Source organism: Onychostruthus taczanowskii, unplaced genomic scaffold (genome assembly GCF_017590055.1).
Source record: "Onychostruthus taczanowskii isolate IOZ18803 unplaced genomic scaffold, ASM1759005v1 scaffold34, whole genome shotgun sequence".
Classification (NCBI taxonomy): domain Eukaryota; kingdom Metazoa; phylum Chordata; class Aves; order Passeriformes; family Passeridae; genus Onychostruthus; species Onychostruthus taczanowskii.
In genome coordinates this window covers 6637538-6658901 of record NW_024500794.1, presented here as the reverse complement: position 1 = coordinate 6658901, position 21364 = coordinate 6637538, and the positions used below count along the sequence as shown (strand labels likewise).

Here is a 21364-nt window from a genome sequence, read left to right as displayed (position 1 = left end):
GGACGGCTGGCCCGTACGGGGATCGAACCCGCGACCTTGGCGTTATTAGCACCACGCTCTAACCAACTGAGCTAACCGGCCAGTTGGTTGAGGTTTTTTAATCAGTGTTTTACATGTCAGATGCAGCAGGGCGGTTCTGACTGGCTACCGCGGCGCCGATCCGCGGCTGCATTTTCCGCACGGAACAGAGGCGCAAATGCGTGGGCACCACGCGTGACCCTGGCGCACTTGCCTCCTCCGCTGGCCCACCCGCGGCTGGGCACGGATGGCGCCCTGCCAGCGCCCACCCGCGTTTGACGGCACCACGCATCAAAACAGCGCCTCACAGGGCACAAGCAGAAAAGACGATGTCAGGAGTGGGATTCGAACCCACGCCTCCAGGGGAGACTGCGACCTGAACGCAGCGCCTTAGACCGCTCGGCCATCCTGACTGCTGCAGGAGTGTTCTGGCCGGCCCGATTCGGTTCCGCCGCACCCCGGAGCTCCCCCGAGCCAGCGCAGGGTGAGCGCCCATCGTTTTTGGCACCTGGACAGGATGCCAGCCGGGACAGCAGAGCACCCCAGCTGCCTTTTGCAGCCCCAGGCGCTGTACAAGCGCCCTTGAAAGGCCACCCTGAAGCATTCAGCAGCAGGAACCACTGTTTTGTCACCCCCCCAGAAGGCACAGGTGAAGGGCGCTCTCAACCCTCCACAAGAGACCAAGGATTTTTGGGTTACAAAGACCTTGCATTAGAGCAGTCCAGAGCCCAGTACTAACATTAGAGATACAGTTTTGCTCAAACCTGTAGATAACTGTGCAAACCGAAGTCACCTCTTGATTATTACTTAAAAATAATTGTGTGATTTTGGTATTCAAAGTCAATTCACATCACTTTGCAGCAGAAATTTGCCAGTTCATGAGAGGGCAGCTAAAGGTAGGTGCTAGACCTTCAACTTCAGACTGTCCTCAAAACTAATAGTCAGGAAAAAAATCCCCACAACAATTAGAAACTCAGGTTCTGTTTACAGAAACATAAAAGAAATCTAAGTCCCTGCTTCAGTAAATATTTTGAGCAGGGTAGAAAAAGTCCTCCTCAAGAACAAAGGAGAAAGTGAAGTATTTGTGATGGTGGAACAGCAGGCCAGAGGCCTTACAAACTGAACCCTGACATGAGCCGACCAAAACCATGAGAAAGCTGCCAGCTCTTTGTGAGAAGGGAGTCCTGCAGCAGTGGAAAACAACCTGCTTGCTCTGAGAAAAAACTCTGGGACTGTGAAAAACACTAGCCACCTGCATGAACTTTTTGCAACCCTTAGGCAGAAAAATGAAAATATATCACAAACAACTTTTTCTGCATGTACACACCAGGGGATTGAGTGACCAGTCAGTACAGGGTAACAACTTGTTACTACCCAATCAGGGATAGACACAGGGTGTTCTTTAAAACTCTATATAAAGAGACATGGGAATAAACTGACCCCTTCTTTTGCTCCATAAAATGTGTATCCCTTGTCTTTCTTTAACAAGCTCAACAGCAACAGTATTCTTTTGAGTCCTTCCTTAATTTTGACACTCACAATTCTAAAATGTATATAGTCTTATAGAATACTCATTTTTTTTCCCTTTCTTCATGCCCACACAACCTCTGAACTTCCCTACCTCATGTTTGTCTCCCTTTCTTGTTGCACTTACGCCTGTGCATCTCCTGTCCTGAAAAGTGTTCCAAGTAAGAGGCATTCAGAGAAAACCAAGAAACATTTTTGTTTCAAAACAATACCTTAACTTACAACTTTATTAACCTTTGTATAAATGATCAATATTGAAACTAGCTATTGAAGTTGATAACTTTCCAGAACAGTTACAAAAATGTAGTTGTTCAAAATAAACGACCACCTCAGAACAGAAGCCTTATGATGAAATCTGCAGTTACTCGCAGGTATAAGTTACTTTCTGTTGGGTATAGCAAATAATTAGATAATTAGATGCCAAAGAGAATTTTAAGGTCAGCCAGAGTGAGCTTAGTGAAGGTCTCTCCTTTGCCTGACAGAACCTGCTGGGCAAGACCTTTCTTCCTCTTCTGGAGTTGCAGGATCTTTTCTTCTACCGTTCCTTCACAGACAAACCTAAAAAAAAATTTTAAAAAGGACAAAACAAATCCACACCATCTCAAGGGCTACAAAAAAATGTCAGTGTTATATAAACATGTCCCCAGTACATTTCAAAAGATTCATCTTACTTAGGAATTAATAACTAGCCAATTATATGACTGACAAAATACTTCTCCTCCTATTTTGTCTCAAACTGAGACAATCTCTGAACAGAAAACAGCTATCCTCATATCCAACCACAATTTCAAATGTAAGTCTGATGCACTTCAGGTCTCAACTTTGGTCAGCTGAAATAACAGCAATCCTCTGACAAAATCCTGTAATTATTGCACAATAAATGATGGCACCTATTATACAAAAATAATACCCAAAAGAACATTTTAGATTCCAGTCTTTGAACGTACTGTGCATTTATAATAACTAATTTAATCGTTCAGTACTTAGTTACAGATGCTTTTTCTAAAAGTCAACTTTACCACTTATTAGAAATGCTTTATGTGTTTTTTAGAAGGGTTCAGGCTTAGAGATCACAGTGAAAAAATCTCCACTCAATTAAGAGAAATGGTTTGGCGCCCAAACTGTTCTCAGGAATGAACAGGACATTCCCAATAATCCACAGGCTAAAAAACAAGAAACCCCTGTTAGCTGTCAAGACAGCAACATGCATGCAAGTGCCACACAGAACACATGAAAACATTTTTATTTCACTGCCCAAATCTCAAAGCCACTGTCAGACCTTGTGTCTAGCTCTAAGTAGAAAAAGCAAGGTCTTGTCTCACTGACTAAAGCCAGACAATGCATAAGCAGCAGCACCTCGTTCTGCTAAGTAAAATGCTGACCTGTGTATCACAACATCCTTCTTCTGCCCCACACGGTAAATGCGGTCACATGCCTGGTCCTCCAGAGCAGGATTCCTACAAGGTAATTAAAAAAAACAAAAAAAATTGCGTCATTTTCCTCCCTCCAGGGAATCCTGTTTTCTTCCTCTGTAGAACTAAAACTGCTTCCAGGCTACCTTAGGTTTACCAGCTTGATGGCCAGCCTTCACCCTGTCAGCACTGCCCTTTGCCCTGGGTTTCACACAAAGCCGACTGCAGACCACTGGACTGAGACCACTGGTCCACGTAGCCCTAAGCCTGGCCAACAGTTGTAACTCTGAGAAAGCTGAGTAGGTGGTGAGAAAAGAGAGTGAAGCAAAAAGGCAAACCCCAGTGAAAAAGGCCATCACTCAGGAATATTTACATAAGAGGTGGGTCCATCTGATAACCTTACAGGGAATACTTGTTGGTGTAACCTCCATATTGTAGAAGCATCTCCTTAATGATACTACACAGCAGCTGGTTTTGTATGAGGCACATTAGTTTGCTTTTTAAGTTCTCATGAGTAACGTTTAGTTTAAAAAAAACTGTGACTTTGATGAGAAAACCTGACTTTGATGAAACAACACAAATATCAGGATTTGCACACACTCTTCTCATATGTAAAACCCAGAGGTACTCTAGCTGTGCCCAGTTACTGACTACACTTCATACCATTGATGTTTTTCAAGCCAAACTGCCTGTAGGCATTACTGCACCACTTCTATTACTGCAAGAAATGAAGCCAGGGACTGCCAAGTCCCCGGTGGCATTTTGTGATACAGAGCTGCATACCTGGATTGCTGTTATATTCCTCTATTTTTTCTTGGCCCTAAAGAACTGTATTTCAGAGCAGTGAGCACTGGATTGAAAAATCAGTATCTTGGATGAGGGCCACAGTACAAACACTTTTCCCCAACTAACCACTAACCCCAACTATAAGCTAAACACCTCCCTCCTAACCCAGCTGCATCAAACATTACATTCAGTGACAAAGCAAGCAGCATGCACATACATATCCTCTCCAAGATGCCATTTGTATTTCTCTTTACCAGTGCATGTCAAGGAGAAAGAGATGGTTTCCTCCAGTCAAGTTCAGGCCAACGCCTCCAGCCAGCAACGAGACCAACATTACCTTCAAAGGCCAAAAGAGCATTAAGGAACCCGTTTACAGCCACGGAGTCAGACATCACAGCTGCTCATAGCAGGGCAAGGGACTGCTTCCCTGCCCTGAATGCATACCTGAGGCCCTTTGGGATTGTTATTGAACTCTTCCACCACATCCATCCTCTGTTTGGGATTGACAGAGCCATCCACTATGGCATACTTCAGCCCCAGGCGCTGCAGGTGCACAGCTACAACTTTGAGCATGCTCGTCCACTGAGAGACAACCACACTGGAGAGAGAACAGGGAGTTCACAACCAGCACTCCGTACTGGAACGGTTTGGTCATTGCAGCGTCTCACCCAAGGGGGCCACAAATATTCAGGCACCCTTCCCCACTGCAAACTGGAGCCAAGCCCCTTCCCAATTCAGAAACAGAGGTGTAGTGGTAGAACATGCTGTGGAAGACTAATAACCAATAAACTTCATATAAATTAAGTCTATAACTTTCACCTCTATTTTTGGATTTGACATTTTCACCTCCCAACCACAAACCTGAGTCACAACACAGCTTTTTCTGAAAAATCACAAAAATACCAACATCAAATTTAGATTCACTATAGCCTCTCACTCCTCAGTTTCTTGGACTAAGCAGTTTGTGAGGCAGTAATTTGTTTAATAGTTTCTTGAAAGGGAACAAAAGCAATGTTGGTGCTTGCATTCTTATGACGGGAATGCTTTTTGGAAAAGACTGGAAAAAAGCTTTCTATAGGTCCTCTGATCAATGCATTCCTTTATCTCTAACAGGTTCAGTTTTAACCTCTACTTTAGTCCTCCACTTCTTTTGGGTTGTGGGGTGGGCAAATACTTCTCATCACAACTAAATTATTCCCAATCCTGTTTCTGGAGAATAGTCTTCCTGGGCCTCAAGGCCTGAGACTTCTCACACATTCCCTTATGTTTCCACTTATCTGTATCTTGAACTCCCCCCTCTTTTGACTTAGACTTTTTTTTCTTCAAGACTTGTGTTCAACTACTGCAGCACTGTCACCATTTTATCATACCATGAGTTTTGTATTCAATTATTTTAAGCTATTTCTGCTGTTGTTAAGAAACAGTGCGCTTCTCTCAATCACTATGACTAAAGAAAATGACATGGTTGCTAACCTTTTATGAGGCTCTGTGTGGCTCTGAATAGTTTTCAATTCAGCCAAGAGTTGAGCTATCTGTAGGAAAAAAAATCCAAAACATTAGTCTACTTGCTCTCATAATCCAGCTCATGCTTGGATATTCTTTATTAAAAGTAGAAAGTAATCAAAATAGCTTTTCAACTGAAATTTCTTCTGTGCTTAGAGTTTGAAGAGATTTTAATAGTCATTGGTAAGAACACTCCCCCCACAGAAAACAGGGCCAGGAAATCAAATCATACAAGCCTGTCTTACAGATTCCAACCTTCCTGTGGGAAGTTATTGCAACCTCTCCTCTTGCTGCCAACCCTTTTTTCTAGCTCATCACAAGCACCAGGATCTCACATGCAAGCTCTTCTGACCTTCTGGGAATCCAGTGCTTAAGATTTTCACCTACAGTTTTTCAGCAGTCACATTCTCACAGTTTTAATAAAAGTACCCCTAACATGTGAGAAGTTGGAGCCTTCTCAGAAGGGGTTCAGCAGGCTATCAACCTACTCATCTAATTTCATCTCAGCTGGCAACTTAGCCTGATCTGCAACTACCATCTAAGAGGCAAAGTGCTGAAATTCAAGCTTCTCAAGGAAGGTAAGAATGCCACAATCAGAATACCTTGGTGCTCTCTCTGGTGATGTCAAAGATATCTGTTTGAAAAGCTGTGCCATTGAGGTAGACTGTTGACTTGGAATCAGGAGTCTGGAGCTCAGACAGTGTCAAAGCACCAAGCTGTTCCTCAATGGAGAGTACAAGGCCTTCACTGTTCAAGTTAACTTGATCCAGAGCCTGTGGGAAGAAAGCAAAATATTAAGGATCACAGTCAAGCCTGAGATCGAACTCAGTACTGATCCAGACAACACAGTATCTGCTGAGAACACTGGGTTTGAAGGATGCTATGCAATATGAAGACAGAACAATTAAGAAACCCTACTGGATCAAACAGTTCCTTTGGACATTTATTCTGCCCCAAAAGGGACAGTGTATGGAAAGCATGTGAGCCACTTCCTGTGAACCAGTCTCCTCGGACTTCCCTCAGCCTCAGCATTTAACAACTGCAGGATTACACATTTAGCACATGAATTCCTGCCTGTTCCCCTAATAGCTAAACTTTGTCTACAGCTGCTATATTTGTGTATATATATAGTTCAGAGCCAAGAACTCCTGAAAGATTAGTCTGCTTCATACAACGCAACCTCAAAGCACTGACAGAGCTCTCCAACACAAAAGCCCTTGAAACAGGCTACACTTGTGGACTTTTCAAGAGGTTAAGGAGATTAACATTTCTTTACCATTAAAATTCTAGTTCCCTTTTTTGACTGAATAAAGGTATTTCCAAAGACACAGCTGCCCATATAAGTCATGCTGGGGAACTCTTCAGTAGAAGGTAAGCCCATCTAAAACATCTTAGGTTTCAAAACAGAGTCCTAAAATTGACTCTGTTCATACTCTCATAGCTAAGAGAAACAAAGGTGTTACCAAACAAACAAAAAAAAACACAAACCCCCCACCACCACTACAATGCAATTACCACTTTCAGTAAGGAGAGATGGCAGCAGCACTGACGGAGTCTCAAGAGCATGGACAAGACATGGACAGTACTTGAGACCTGGGAGGCACTTTGTGAGCCTGCTAGAAATTCCTTTTGACTGACTCCAAACTCTTGTGCAACTGCCAAGGAAGGAAGACAACGTCAAGAGCTACTGGAGGCATTTCTGAGCACTGCCCATTCACCTCCAGGAAGAGGCTCACAAAGAAGATTCAAGAATTAACAGGCAAGCAAATACCTGATTTAACATAGGAACCCATCAATGCCCAATTTAAGTAAGAAAAGGGAAAAAAAGACAACAACACAAGTCAGAGTATTATATACCATACACTCATGCTGACATGTTACCTGAGCAACCAGACCTTTAGTTCAAAGGAAATATTAGGCACAGAAGAGTTAAGAGATTTTCCAAGAGCCACAACAATGAGAACACACTTAGAATACTAAGATATAAGTCTTTGTAACATGAGGGGAGCATTTTCTGAAGAATTTCTAAGTCCTGATCCCAGGTCTGTTCCCCTTTCTGAGCTGTGCACTTAAGAGCCACTTCTGAAAATATTTTCAGGGAAGGTCATGCTCAAACCTTTCTCAAAGGGGTTACCACCATCATACTCTCTGTCTTCATTTTTCTGCTCTTGTCTCTTTAGGTACGACTGTAGTGTTGACCTGTAAAAAAAAAGACAAAGACACTGGGATTCACAGCATGAAAAAAGGCAAGAGGGACCTCAACTTAGCAAGCTGATGATGCATTAAGGTAAGGAAGGTTTCATTAATCATTCAGTCACAAAAATGATCACAAAAAAACCCCCCAGTCTTGTTTAACCTGAGTATGATCAAAACTAAAGATGCATTTTGGAAGTCACAAGAGAAAGCAAGTCTGCTTTTTGAGTATGAGAACACTTTTAAATGTATATTTAAAAGGAAGGAAAAGTCTTTACAGTGAGACTGCTGAAAGAGCCTAGGAAAACACAAAGTTATGCTGGCTTGCATTATAGCTATCTGGAGAGGCCAGCATAATTTCTAACTGTACAGGAATCACAGAGCAAAGATGATAATTCTCTCATATACAGGTGCTCACACATCATCATTTAAGAACTACTTGTTGCAATTCCAAGTCTTTGGAGTCTTGCAATCAGTGAGATTAAGTGTAAGGCGAGAATACAAAGCTCATATGAAACATGAATATATGGGAGAAAAAAAATTAAACTGTTTTGCCTGCTACCTGAACAAGCAGTATATTTTCAAACACACTAGACAGATAAATCAGAAGGGAAAAAATTAACAGGAATTTATCCAAAAGCTCTCCTCATCTGAAGTGAATTTCTCCTCTGATTTCCATATCAATAAGAAACAAACCCACAAAATACCATATCTCTATCCACATTCATACCTGGATCTTGCAAAGAGCACATTGTACACAGATTGCTCCTCTGCTTTAAGTTTTAACTGATGCAACTGTGTCCTACGCTGGGGCAGAGATACCTGAAGTGAAAATTCACATGATCAGATGTATGTAGTGCAAAAGCCTTACAGAGCATCACAAACAGCAGCAATCCAAGATTTAACACAACACTCTAAGTCTCAGAAGATAGCTGTTTGTTCACTAAAGCCGTATTCACATGATCAGATGTATGTAGTGCAAAAGCCTTACAGAGCATCACAAACAGCAGCAATCCAAGATTTAACACAACACGCCAAGTCTCAGAAGATAGAAGATTTGTTCACTAAAGTTCACTGTGTATTAACACAGTTATGACAAAACAGACACTCACAGAACTCCAAGGAGCCTGGATAACACTCACAATAAAATCTTTATTCTAGCTCATCCAATAACAAGTTCATACTATCTATGAACTGCTCAACAACTACCACAAAGGGATTAATTTTTTTGTTGTTAAAGTACCTTATTTCCCCATTCAAAATCAGACAGTACACCAAAACGATATCTTTTAAAGGCTTAAGACACACCTATGACTAATATTCCATTCAACAGACTGTTTGTAAAAAGCAATGCAGAAAGCCAATGCTCCAGCACACACCAGGTCCATTTGACATGTGGCAGCTTGGGGCCTCAGATCCAGGCTAGTCCAGTGATCTGGACTAACTTTCCACTGAGTGGCCATCTATATGCAATTATTTGGCATATTTTTGTCTGCATGTGACTTATAACTGAAAGGTTTCATTATTCTCTTTAATTCTGCTTTCTGGGTAAGCAATCAAATCTTCCCACAGACATTTGCTTCTCTTGCTCAAGAGATTGCAGCAGATAGGGAACCCCACCCATTAACAAATTTATGCAAGTAAATAACTAACTGTCTGCTGCAAGGAAAACAATGGAATGATGGTGTAGTTTTGGAGGGTAAAGTTCTTACCAGGGGCTTGCCAGCTGAATCCAGCTGGTCCTTAGTTCTCTGCAGTAAGAGGCTCCTGGTTAAGAGGCTTAGCCTCTCCCCTCCCTTCCTTGTGCTGTTATCTACCTGGTACTTCCAAACTTTGTATTCATCAAAAGGAGAGCAACGTAGAAACCTGCGACAGGAAGGAAAGAGACTTCATACCAAGGGAAGAAGAGTTCTTCACTTTGTAGTGACCAGAACCAAATTTCTTGCTATTCTTTGCTACCAAAACAAGCCATTTCCAAATGCCATAACTGCATGACCAAGGAGCAGTAAAACATTTCCAGTGTAATAGTGGTGATAACTTGTTTGCTTAGATGTCCTATCATCATTTATATTGTAAGTAACTGTTTCTGATACTGTACCCATCACTTCCTCTTAGCCTGTTACGTTTCAAGCATCACCAGCAAACAAAGGATATCTAGATGCAGAGGCACTTTCCAAAAAGCATATTCATCTGTTATTTCAAAATAACAAACTTCTTACTTGACAGTTAAAATTTCAAGTATCCAAAATTAATTTCAAATGCAAGTTCTCTCTGGTTCTCCAGCACCATTTGTAACCTTTTCCCCCTCAGCAATGAGGACCACCTGTTTATCACTGTGCAGAGAATCCAAAGTTTTCACCCTTTCCTTCAATGCCCTTGTAGCACAATACTCCAAGAAGGTCCTCCCAGGATGCCCTAGTAACAACAGGGATTAACGTATAGAACCTCTGCTCATTAAAATTGGTTTTGTGCATACTCATCTTGAAGACAAAGGAGATCCAAGGTAATTTCCCCTTTATTCTCCATGGAGGCAGAAAAGCTACATGCAACAGCAGACACATGGTCAGCCTTGTGCAGCCTTTGCAATCCAGTGCTTATCATTAATATAACTAATCCTACTACTCTACCTATCTTAGAGACATCTCAAACTTAGAAACAACTTCAGCACTTCATCAGAGAAGAATTACTAAGACTGGATCCCTGTCCATCTGATCATGTGCAGCCAGCTCACCTCAGGAGAGAGTACATGTCCAGCAAGTTGTTCTGTATCGGTGTCCCAGTGACAGCCCATCTGGCACTGGCTCTCAGTTTGCACACAGCTATAGAGGTTTGAACCCGTGGGTTTTTAATATTGTGAGCTTCATCCAATATAATTCGAGCCCAAGCTACCCTGAGCAAAGGGGAACAGGGAAATGATCCACTCTGAAAGAAAAGCAGATTATAACTGAAGCAAAACCTAGGTTCTCTAAGGAGGCACAAGCAAACACATTTTTCCAGCACTAAGTATTTTCATGATGTTAGTCAGCAGTAGTTTGTGCTCTTACTGTCGTGTAAGAAATGGTCTCCAAAAATCATCTCTTTAAAGCTTCCATGTTTAAAGTTTACAAGCCAAAAACTAACTTATTTGCCTGATCTCAATAATAACTTCTAGTATTTTGTGTATTTTGTTAGTTTTCTTGCTTTTAACATTTTATCTTATAATATTGTTGTTTCAAGAGGTGTTTCATATCAGTAAAGTTTTGCTGTGCTGAGATGAAGGACCATATATAATTATTCTGATCTCTCAAAATTTTATAGATGCCACCTAGAAATTTCAGAAAATTTCAAGTCTGTTTTCTTCAAGAGTTACATCTAGAGCTGGGCAGAGAGGTAGGAGACAGCAAGGGACTTCCTCTACACTGTGTAGTCATTTCAGTCAGCACTCAGCAATCACATCATTCTTTTCATAGCCCAGCCAGCACACTGCTGTTTCTTCAACGCAGCATGGAAGCTGCCTCAGTCTCAGTTCAGACTGACCAAGATCCTGAGGTTTCTGGTAGTTTGGGGTGGCATTAATGCTTCAAGCAACAAAGAACATCAAACAGGAGATTCTACTACTCCTTCACCTCAAAAGAAGAATGAGATTCACCACTGCATTCTTAAAATTACTTCTTAAGACATTTATTCTGTCTGTATTCAGTGTAGCATAATTATACAGAACATATATATTGTGAATATATTCACAGCGCTTCCTCTCATCACTTTGCTTTTACAAAAATAATCAACAGGTAGTTATGAAAAAAAAAAATCAGGTTGCTGCTCACTGTAGCACATATAAGGTGCTACTTGAAACAACAATGGTTTGTAACACCTCAGAACAAAACTTTAAGGCAATTCCCTATTGACATTATGGCTTCTCACCCCCACATCATAGTCCTGAGCAGGGACTTCCCCCTCCTCTTTGGTTGTGGGAACCTCCTTGGAGAGAAGGCTGTAGGTTGTGACAACAACATCATATCCAGAAAGCCTGAATTAAAACAAAGTAGTGATCAGGAGCAAGAATCAATAAGGATTTTTTTTTTGCAAGAGAGACTAAATGCATGCTAAAGAATGCATTTAAGAACAACACAGTGCTACAGGAGCTGAAACCCTGAGTTTTACAGAAATCTGAGCTTCATTGCAGTTAAACAGGAAAAATGCATCATCCCCATTTTAAGGATACTGGAAGTAGACACATCAAGCTCAAGAGGACAGTAAAAGCCCATGGACCTGAAGGCACACCACATGGCATGAGCCCTACTTAGAGCCTGGCACCCAGTAATACTGCTCAGCATGGCCTGAAGAGGTCTAGAAAATACACTGGATTATACACACTGCTGACAAAAAATACAGCTACCAAGCACAAGCATGGAAGAAACTGCCATTGACAATCTTTGCAAGCAAGAGATATTTTGAAGAATATACACCTTTTTTTTGCTATCAGAGGCAACAGCAGCCTCCACCAGAACCACTGAGCATGGGCACAGGGCATGAGCATTTTACTAAATACACCTTGACAGCACAAATCAGCCTGACTTTCTGGACCTCCCACATTTCAATACTTCATGTTCTCCCATCATTCTACATCCACTTCCATTTCAACTTTGATAAGCACAGTCTCTTGCTACATAGTAGTTTGCTTTTCTTGGTCATATTTATGGTTTAGCACTTACACCTCTGCATGCTTATCTCTGTTTGCCCCATGGTACAGACAGACCCTCAGTTTGCCAAAGGCCACATGTCTCTCAATCTCTTTCTTCCAGTGGTGGATCAAGGATGCAGGACAAATTACTAAAGTGCCATGGGAAGGGATAACAGTGAAGTCTAAAAGAAAATATTGCAAACAGGTTTCAATGTCTTCACATTAGACTAGGACAAAGACAGAATTTTTGGAAATTCACAACTGAGAAGAGTGTCCGACCAATTCCATGAGGATACAGACAATACAGACTGTGGACACAGCAGCAATACTCTTTAAAAAAGGACTAACATCCCCAGTGTCTGTGGACAAGATAAAAGGAATCTTTGCGGGAGAGCTGGAAAGAAAAAAGATCAGTTACAGAGAGGTGAGTAGTAACTATTTGAAGTCCCTATGAAAACTATGCATAGGTTTAAAAAACTGTGAAATCTTTTGCAAACCCAGCATATCACTCTCTACAACTTCCTGAAAGGTAGTTGTAGTCAGGTGGGGGTTGGTCTCTTTCTCCAAGCAGTAACTGACAGAACAAGAGGTCACAGTCTCAAGCTGCATCAAGGGAAATATAGGTTAGATATTAGGAAAAAGTTTTTCACACATAGAGTGATAAAGTACTGGAATGGTCTGCCTGGGCAGGTGGTGGAGTCACCATCCCTGAATGTGTTTAAAAAAAGACTGGATGTGGCACTCAGTGCCATGGTTTAGCTGAGGTGTCAGGGAATGGGTTGGACTTTATGATCTTGAAGGTCTCTTCCAACCTTGTGATTCTGTGATATGCTGGCTTTAACTATTTCAGGAAAACAGTAAAGAACCCAAAATCTCCAAACAATATAAAGTAATGAGTTGGAAAATCCTACACATCCAATGAGAGACAAAAATGACCCTGATCAGAGAAAGGCCATGCAAGGAGGCACAGTACAATGTAGCTAAATGAAAGTTTCCTGTGGGAAAAAAGTGAGCACAGATACGGTGTGTTGTTCTACAACCCCTTAACCTGTATGCTTTAGGCATTTCAGATGGCACTTCATCATAATGTACATGCTGTAGGATGGAAAAAAAAATCTGTACCATTTTTGGATAGCCATATTTCTAACGCCTCCTTTCTTTTCTCTGTCTTCAGCTGCTTCTGGGCCAGAATGAGAGCAATCATCGTTAGAGTCTTCCCCAAGCCCATGTCATCCGCTGCAAAAAGACGTAAGCAAGTTACCACCTGCAGAAATGAGACCCCTTGGATCTACACTGAGTGAAACACTACAACAGAAAGTATCCAGAGATGAAAATGTCAGGGTATGATTTAGTAATTGGTTAATACCTGTACTTGGTAATAGGGCACAGAAAACAAGCCCTTTTGACACGTGTACCAGTTATTGGCCTCCAAGTAAGTTACATGCAAAACTTTGCCGCCATAGATCTGCCCCACAAAATCCACTTTGCCATTCTGTTGCTCACCCAGAATTCCTCCACATGGCCTCTGACTCTCTCTCCAGAGGAGCCATGCAAGCGCCTGTTTCTGGTGCTGCAGCAGTGGGACCTGAGGGGGTGAGAGAGACAGAGGATTTGAAGGAAACACCTGGCAAAATTTAGACACTTCTGCTTCCTTTACCAATTGTCATGTTACAACTGTTTTACTACAATCCTGCTAGAAGGAGTTTACCTACCTGACCTTCTTCCACATGGGCTGGGATACCCAAGGTAAGCAACTTCTGCAGACAGGAGGCAAGCAGTACCATAGATGAGTCTTCCTAATGTCTCCTGCACTAACCAGCCTAATTAATGCCTCAGAGTGCTCTCAGAGAGCAGATAACAATGGCTTGTTCAGCTGGAAAATCCACCCCTAACTGCCTTGCTTACAACAGCTACCACTGTCAAGGAAAGGGATTGAGAACACTTCCCCTTTTCTCACCGAGTCTAAGACCCCTATAGACTCTTAAAACAAGAAGAGGGACTACATACTACCATCACAGGACATTCAGTGGCCTTGCCCACCACTGAAAAGGTCCCAAGACAACATGACAAGTGACACAACATATATGCACCTACACACCACCCTGTAGAGCCACGTGCCTTTGTTCCAATACCTTGCATATAACCCCAAACAGATCAGACCTACTCTGGAATCCACCACATTCCATTAACACAATCACCTGCAAACCTTTTTTGAAAGAGTATTTCTTATAGCTCACCAGGAAGAATGAAAAATTAGGTTCTCAGCCTGTTCCTCACAGCTCTGTTCTGCCAGTCACGTACAAACAACATGGATGGAATGCAATTAGAGTATCTCCTTCCAGCAGGATGCAAAGTATGTCAAAGTGGGAAGGAAGGAAGGAAGGAATGCTCTAGAGTACCACTCAGAGGTTGTGATTCATTCATCAGCATGACAGCTTCCATCCTTGCCAACCCACCTTCAGCCCAGAGGGATCTTCAGCTGCTGTCTCCTCTGTTGGACAGGATTCTAGAGATTTGTGAAGATGATTAATAGCCTCAAACGTGGCACTGTGTACAGCCCTGATTCGGTCTTCTGTCATTCTTCCCCCATACAGATTCTGCACACCAACACTCACTGCAAAGACACAGTACCAGAGAGGTGTTCACAAAGCTAACTTTCCCTAACAGATCTTTCATCCCAGAGATTGACTTCAGTGTCTACAGATGCCCGAGGGACAGCATGCAGCAACAAAACAGGCTTAGTACTCTCACATGTATTTACAAGTCGCAGGATTATTTCAGAAATAGTACTCAACAGGGTTCTCTGTAACAGCAAAGTCTTTCTATACTTACTTCCAAAACTTTGGCCACTGGAACCCAAAGTAGCAGCAGCTGAGGGGTGACTTTGTGAGCCTGCAGAGGCCTTTGCTGTAGGATCCTGAAGCAGGAGAGGTGTTATCAACTTTGTACCACCTGGCCTGCCAGCTGGGTTAGATAAAGACTCTTCGCAGCAGCTGCTGCTTGTGCTATCCTGCCCTTAAGGAGAGAGGAATCACAGGGTGAAAAGGTTGCACAGTGAATCTCAGAGCCTTGCTCTACAGCCCAGAGAAGAGCCTTCATTTTGCCCAACAGTCTATTGCACCACTATGAAGTGGTGACACCAGTTTAATAGCAGATTACCACATCACCTGAGCCACTGCAACTACCAACATGTGCTCTTGGCCGGCTGCTGTGACAGGCAATGTGTCCAGCTGCTGTGACAGGCAATGTGTCCAGCTGCTGTGACAGGCAATGTGTCCAGCTGCAGCCTCATTATGTGGTTTACAGCAACACAGTGAACTCTGCAGCTGTGATCAGAGTAGTGCAGACAAGGTTAGTTTTGCACACTGTTCCCAGATGATTCATTAATATTGAAGGCATCTGTCTTGTCAATATTTTGGACACAAAAACTATTGAAACATCCCAGAACAAATGGGCCAAGAGAGCTTTTCTCTCTCAGGAATGGCTGGAAGCTGCTCATTTTGAATCTGGTAACTGGAATTCAGTGACAATAACATGCATGAACAGCACAGTTCCATAATGCCACAGAGGGAGTGAACACTTCATTGTCATGTTCTCAGAGATACCTGTCTCAGTCATGTAGCCAAAGCTGGAAACCAAGATCCTAAGGGTGGGAGGAAATTCCCTTGGGAAGCCACTACATTACAGAAGAAACATTTGAGTTGTTCCATTCATCTGCTCCCAGACATGTACTTTGCAATTAACAATTTTCATCTTCGGTAAATCTCAACAGACAAACGTTTTATAGACCACAGGCCATATATAAGTATATGCTATGCTTCCTCCATATTAACAACTATTTTAAGAAACACTGTTTTGTAAACTTCTGGAGCAAAAAAAAAAAAAAAAATTAGCCCTACCTTGTTCACTAGTATCTGCTGTTGAAATGTTAAGAGCACTGAGTGCAGCTTCCAAATCCTGCACTTGCTTTAACAAGCGCTCCCCTTTATCTGGCAGCATCTGAACGTTCACTGTAGCCAATGTACTCTGCAAAAAAGAAAGAAACCAAAACTTGAGTGTGGTCACCAAGCTCTCTGCCAACACAGCACAATCAGGTCAGAAGTCTAAAAAGAACTAATGCTATCCCATTTTAATTGGCATTTTGATACTGTTCTGTAGTCTCCAAAAACTTTCAAGTGCCATTCAGTGCAATTAAACAGTCTTTTAGTAGAAAATAAACTAACCATTAGTATTCTTTAGAAAGCTAACCATTAGTGTTTCATTAGAAAATATGGAAGGACACAGGGACTCCCTCCTTTTTATGAAACATGCAGTCAGGTGAGTCAGACAATCTTAACATCTCTCAAAACATCTACAACATTTAACCTACCTGCACCTTTCTTTCTATGCTTGCACAAACAACAGTTCTGACTTTATTTCAAGGTTCTGTTCTGAACTCCAGACAAACAGAGGAGTTCATAATGAAAACTGTAAAACATAGTGACTGGCAATTATTGAAAAAAAAAAAAAAAAAGCAAAACAGGCAGGTAGTTTATTTCACCCCAGTGTAAGCTTTCATAGCTAGACCACTCCTACTGCACAAGGCCAAGAGAGGCTACCACAAACAGCCATGTTATTTACAAAGGTTAAATTTGTTGTGCACTATTCTATTTTATGCAAATTATTTTCAGAGTAAAAGACAAGACAATCTCACGTGGGTCAAAACTGAGCACCCCCAAAGGCAGAAGATAGTACTATCTTGGAAGTAATTTTTTTGTATCTGCTTATTACAACCAGTCTGTACAAAGGCTGAATTCCCTTCCATGCCACATCTTCCTAAATCCCATTTCGAGTTTCTGCTGTGAGGAGACATATTCTGATGTCTGTCACAAGTAACAGAAGTCATCTTGAAAACAGAACAATAAACCCCCCAAATAATAGGTGCAATAAATGACCTTTTTCTGTTTCAGCTGGAGTACAAGATGGTTATGAAGCACTTTAGGGTCCTGGGGTCCTTCCATGTGATGCGATGCTGCTGCTCCTGGCAAAGCTGTCCCCTGCACACTCTTTCCTGATTTTCCTGAAGGAATCTCAACTGATTTCTCAGGTTTATTTTCACCTGATGAGGAACGAATAAATTGTTCTTCATCACTGTCACTGCCAGAGGCTTCAGCAGGAGGCTGCGGCAGCCCTGGCCTGAGCTGTGCCTTGGGCAGCTCTGCCTCTGCCCCTCCCGTCAGGGCAGCACACTGAGATACCAACTGCACTCCTGCTGCTGAGCTGTGCCTTGGGCAGCTCTGCCCCTCCCCTCAGGGCAGCACACCGAGATACCAACTGCACTCCTGCTGGGGAAGGGGCATCTTCCTTAGACACCACTGTCATTTCATCATTCTTCTGACCAGTGCAATCTTCCTCTCTTGTTTCTCTATCCCTACAACTTCCTAAGTTCTTTTTCCCAAGCTTCTCCTCTCCTGGAGGCTTGGTACTTGTACTTTGCTTTCCAAGACTTAGTGGGAAGAGTTTTGATCTTGTGCCTGACTCCTTGTCCACACAGTCAGAAGGCTTCTTGGATTCCTTGCCACTGCCACCATATTTCTCTTCCTCTGAAAGTATATTTTTCCCCTTCCTGGTCTCAGAACGGCGAAGTTTAGATTCAGACACTGTAGTCTCCTGAAGTTCTGGGTCACTTTTACTTCCTGTGGATGATTTCTTTTTATTTTTGAGCTCTTCCAGAGGTACTGTCTCTAAGGAGGAATCAGAGGTTGATTTCTTTTCTTTATGTGACACCAGCACACTCTCATTCTCTGCTTTATCTCCTTTTGCTTTAACTTCCTCTCCATTTCTTTGCTTCATTTTTTCCCAGGATGATGGTGCACGATTCTCATCTAGCACTTTGAATGGATTTCTTTGGCCAGTGAGATTGAAGAAAGGTACTGTTCTGAGCTGGGATTGCAAGGGTTTTGACACTTTGGTAGCTTTTGGATCCTGCAATATGTACATGGCAATAAATGCAAATGTATAAATTGTTAAAGCCTGTTAATAACACACACAACCTTATCGCCTCAAGCAAGACTTCATCCACTACCAAGATCATCTTTCCTACCATTTTAACAGAACCAGGACAACATTTCATAAGAAATCCAAAACAAAAGCTGATTTTCTACTTTTTTTGCCATTCCCATTGTTTTTTTGGGATCAAGTCCCAATAGCATAATCTCTAGAAAAGAAGACAGCCAGGAATCAAATCCAAGCTTCTTCTAAGACTGAAGAATAGTGAGTACTTCACACAACTGAGAGAAATCTCATCTAGAGGACAGCAGGCCTCATACACTTCTTGGCTGGAAAATATAAAATCTCCCACTAAGTAGTTTCACAGGTGATTATGGCATATGGAATGAAAAGCCATGCTGGAGTAAGGCAATACTGTAGTACAAACGAAACATTCTTACCTGCCATGGGAAGCTTCCACACCATTTCTTCCCATTCAACTTACTCTTAAGGCACCGGTAAAACAACCTACCAAGGATTAAAACAAGATTGCAATCCCAGGAGCCAAGAAAGAAGCTCTATTATTTTAAAAGTACTTTGCACCAGAAACTATCACAGACAAGTTCTACTAATCTGTACTTCACATTCAGACCTTTGCATAACAAAAGGCCATGAACGCTGGCAACAGAGCTTTTTACAGGAGCAGTGTTCTCTGAATAAAGATTCCTGGGGTTTGGGGTTTTTTCTAAATTTTAGCAATAGAAGAGTAACTGCTCAGGCAAAAACACTATCTATGTTTAGAGCCTTAGAAGCATCTTGTGATTTCAAGGTGCAAGGAAACAGCTCTTCTTTTAGTTACACTGCACAGGCTACCTCATCTTTATAGCAACACTTTTTTAAACTAGCAGCCAACCAGGATTGCTCCAAGTACTTTATCAGAACTAACATTGGGGAATTTGACCCCGAGTTTGGATGAACCCAATCACAGAGCCATGTTCAATTCTGTCAAAAAAAAAAACCATTCTCTCATGACCCAGGTTCATACTATTAGATGTAACTGCTAATAAAAGTGGCAAACATTTGGAAACAGGGTAAGTGAAGGCCTCAGAGCTCAATGATTCTCTTCAATTTCAGAAGGAAACTGCAAGTTCTCTCTCATTCTCCAATACCATTTGTTTCAACATGTGCAATAAACCCCTGCTTTCATTTTGAATGATTTGTAGTTCAACTCTCTCACTTGTTCATAAGTGACAAAGAGAGCTAAGAGCCTCCTGATCCTAAAAATCTTTATTTTTAAGAGGAAGCAGCCTACAAAGTAAGTCTTCAAAGATGCCATAAAATGAGATGCCCTAAATAAGGGCTCTCCTTTCCCCACAGAACACAGGTACAGCTTAGGTGGATGTTAAATCCTTATTAGAGAAAAACTACTTAATCACAGGATTCAAGTTTTTTTGAAGTAAAACTGTAAAAACAAAACGACCGTTAGTCAGAATCAGTTTGAGAGCATTGTTTTAAGCACTGAACATAGGAAAAAAAAGGAAAAAGGAACACAGGTTTAACCCGTTTGAAGGCAGATATCCGGTTTTTTAAAAACTTGAGGAACTTACCGGTATTCATCTCCGTCCGGCTGCTGAACCAGGACTTGCAGCTCCACCACGCACCCCTCATGGACCAAGCAGTGCGAAGCAGGAACCCTGAAGGGAAGAAAGGAGAAGCGGAAGAATACAGACAGGACGAACTGCCCAGGAAACTGCCACCGCAAAGCAATCACTTGCGACAAAACAAAGGCTACGTAAGAAAACGAGTTTGCGACTGTTGGCACAGCAGTGAACTTCCCTCAGGAAGTGTCCCCTGTCCCATCGTCCCCCTGCTGCCGCCCCCGCCCTGCACCTACGGCGCTGGGAGGACGAATCCGCAGGCAGCGGGGCCCTGCGCCCCGCACACGTAGAAGCTCTTCCCTTTGTTGGGGCCATCGCGGACGCCCGTTTTCAGGAAGCAGAGGGACCCTGCGGAACGGAGAAGAGCGGAACTGGTCAGGCCGAGCCCCCCACGGAGCGCCCCTCGCGGAGAGCCCGGAGCGCCCCTCACCGTGCTCGGAGCACAGCACAGCCTCCATGGCCGGGCAGCGCGGCCGCGCCCGCCCTTTGAACCGCCCAATCCCGCCGCGCCGGCGCTCCCACCAATCACCGCGGGGCAGGGGCGGGGCAGCCAATCGCCGCTGCGCTGCGCTCCCCTCGCGCACAGCCCTCGCGCCCCCGAGGGCGGGAACAGGCGGGAGGGGAGATGCTAAGGGGGCGTGGCCACACGGGCAAGGGGCGTGGCCCTGCGGGGCTCCGCCCCGGCGGCACACCCGGCGCGGCCGCGCTCCTAAAGGCCGCCCGGTGAGGAGGGAGCCGTGCTCCACACGGGACACATTCCCGTCCTGGAAACCGCTCCAGCTGCCGCGCCTGACAGGATCACCCTGCCAGCTGGACACATGCTTAAAAGTAAAATATTTAAAGATGAATGCAAGTTGAAATAATAGTACAAACACCACAGACCATCAGGAACTGGAAATAAGTTGTTTTTCTTTTCTGTATTTAAGATGGGAAATACAGTTTTACAAAACGTGTGCATTTCTCAATTACTGCTTTTGTTAATGACAACTCAAGTGAGAGAACGACTCTGGTAACAGTTATGGAAGGGTTATAATGTGTGTACAAAAATATGAACAACATTTACACTTAATAACAGATTAGTGACATTAACATAGGCAGCCGAATTCAGCCATGGTGTAAACTCTTGCAACCCCCCAGACCTGCTTGAAGGCTGCATTTGTCTCAGTACCTGTGTGAAAAATGTGCTTTTTACGCAATACTACTGATTTTGTGCTTCCACACATGCCTTGGAATTTTTTTCTCCTAAACACAGCGTTTTGGGCCAGCACCTACTCCTCCACAATGCATTCATTCTCGTGTGCGCCCTTCTGACATTCAGCAGCGGCTCTTGTTTCAAATAGGAGTACAGAATAAAAGGGAAGCACACAAAATACTTCCAGGCAAGTGCACAGCTTAAGGAGTGTTGAGTACTACAAGGGACTGTGATGGGAATGGTGATAGCAATAATGACCTCACTGCAGAGTGCTTCCCGGCAAATACTGGGATTTTTGGTTCTTTTTTTCCTCATGAATACCCACAGGTGCAATCTCTCTAACATATTAGAAGTAAAAAATGCAGGAGTTAGAACCTCCCTATTATTAATTGATTTATTCCTGCATTATGCTAAGAGCCATCTTTCTGGAGCTTAAGTGTTCTTGCTC

General features: G+C 42.9%; 1 protein-coding gene, 1 long non-coding RNA gene and 2 other non-coding genes across 4 annotated transcripts in view; 1 reads left to right on the top strand and 3 right to left on the bottom strand.

Annotated features, from left to right (window-relative positions):
- The window catches only part of LOC121339225, a 3082-nt gene extending 2581 nt beyond the window's left edge, over positions 1 to 501 (top strand). The window contains exon 3 of the long non-coding RNA XR_005953147.1: positions 1 to 501. This exon is cut by the window's left edge and continues 744 nt beyond it. This is a non-coding gene — a long non-coding RNA (uncharacterized LOC121339225).
- On the bottom strand, positions 8 to 81 carry TRNAI-AAU. Its single transcript has one exon. It is a non-coding gene; the product is annotated as a tRNA-Ile (tRNA).
- TRNAL-CAG lies at positions 349 to 431 on the bottom strand. Its single transcript has one exon. It is a non-coding gene; the product is annotated as a tRNA-Leu (tRNA).
- Positions 502 to 1737: 1236 nt separating the features above from the next.
- TTF2 (transcription termination factor 2) lies at positions 1738 to 20841 on the bottom strand. The gene is made up of 24 exons (XM_041410864.1): positions 20155 to 20841; positions 19961 to 20072; positions 19674 to 19760; positions 18528 to 18594; positions 17410 to 18063; positions 17034 to 17336; positions 15999 to 16125; positions 14932 to 15114; positions 14556 to 14713; positions 13603 to 13684; positions 13222 to 13335; positions 12131 to 12281; positions 11340 to 11445; positions 10171 to 10361; positions 9152 to 9305; positions 8170 to 8261; positions 7363 to 7445; positions 6762 to 6901; positions 5849 to 6019; positions 5217 to 5275; positions 4188 to 4341; positions 3998 to 4080; positions 2928 to 3002; positions 1738 to 2103 (listed from the first exon to the last, which is right to left on the bottom strand). The coding sequence occupies exons 1-24, from the start codon at positions 20180 to 20182 to the stop codon at positions 1959 to 1961; spliced, it is 3519 nt and encodes a 1172-aa protein (XP_041266798.1). The 5' UTR covers positions 20183 to 20841; the 3' UTR covers positions 1738 to 1958.
- Between the last annotated feature and the right edge of the window lie 523 nt (positions 20842 to 21364).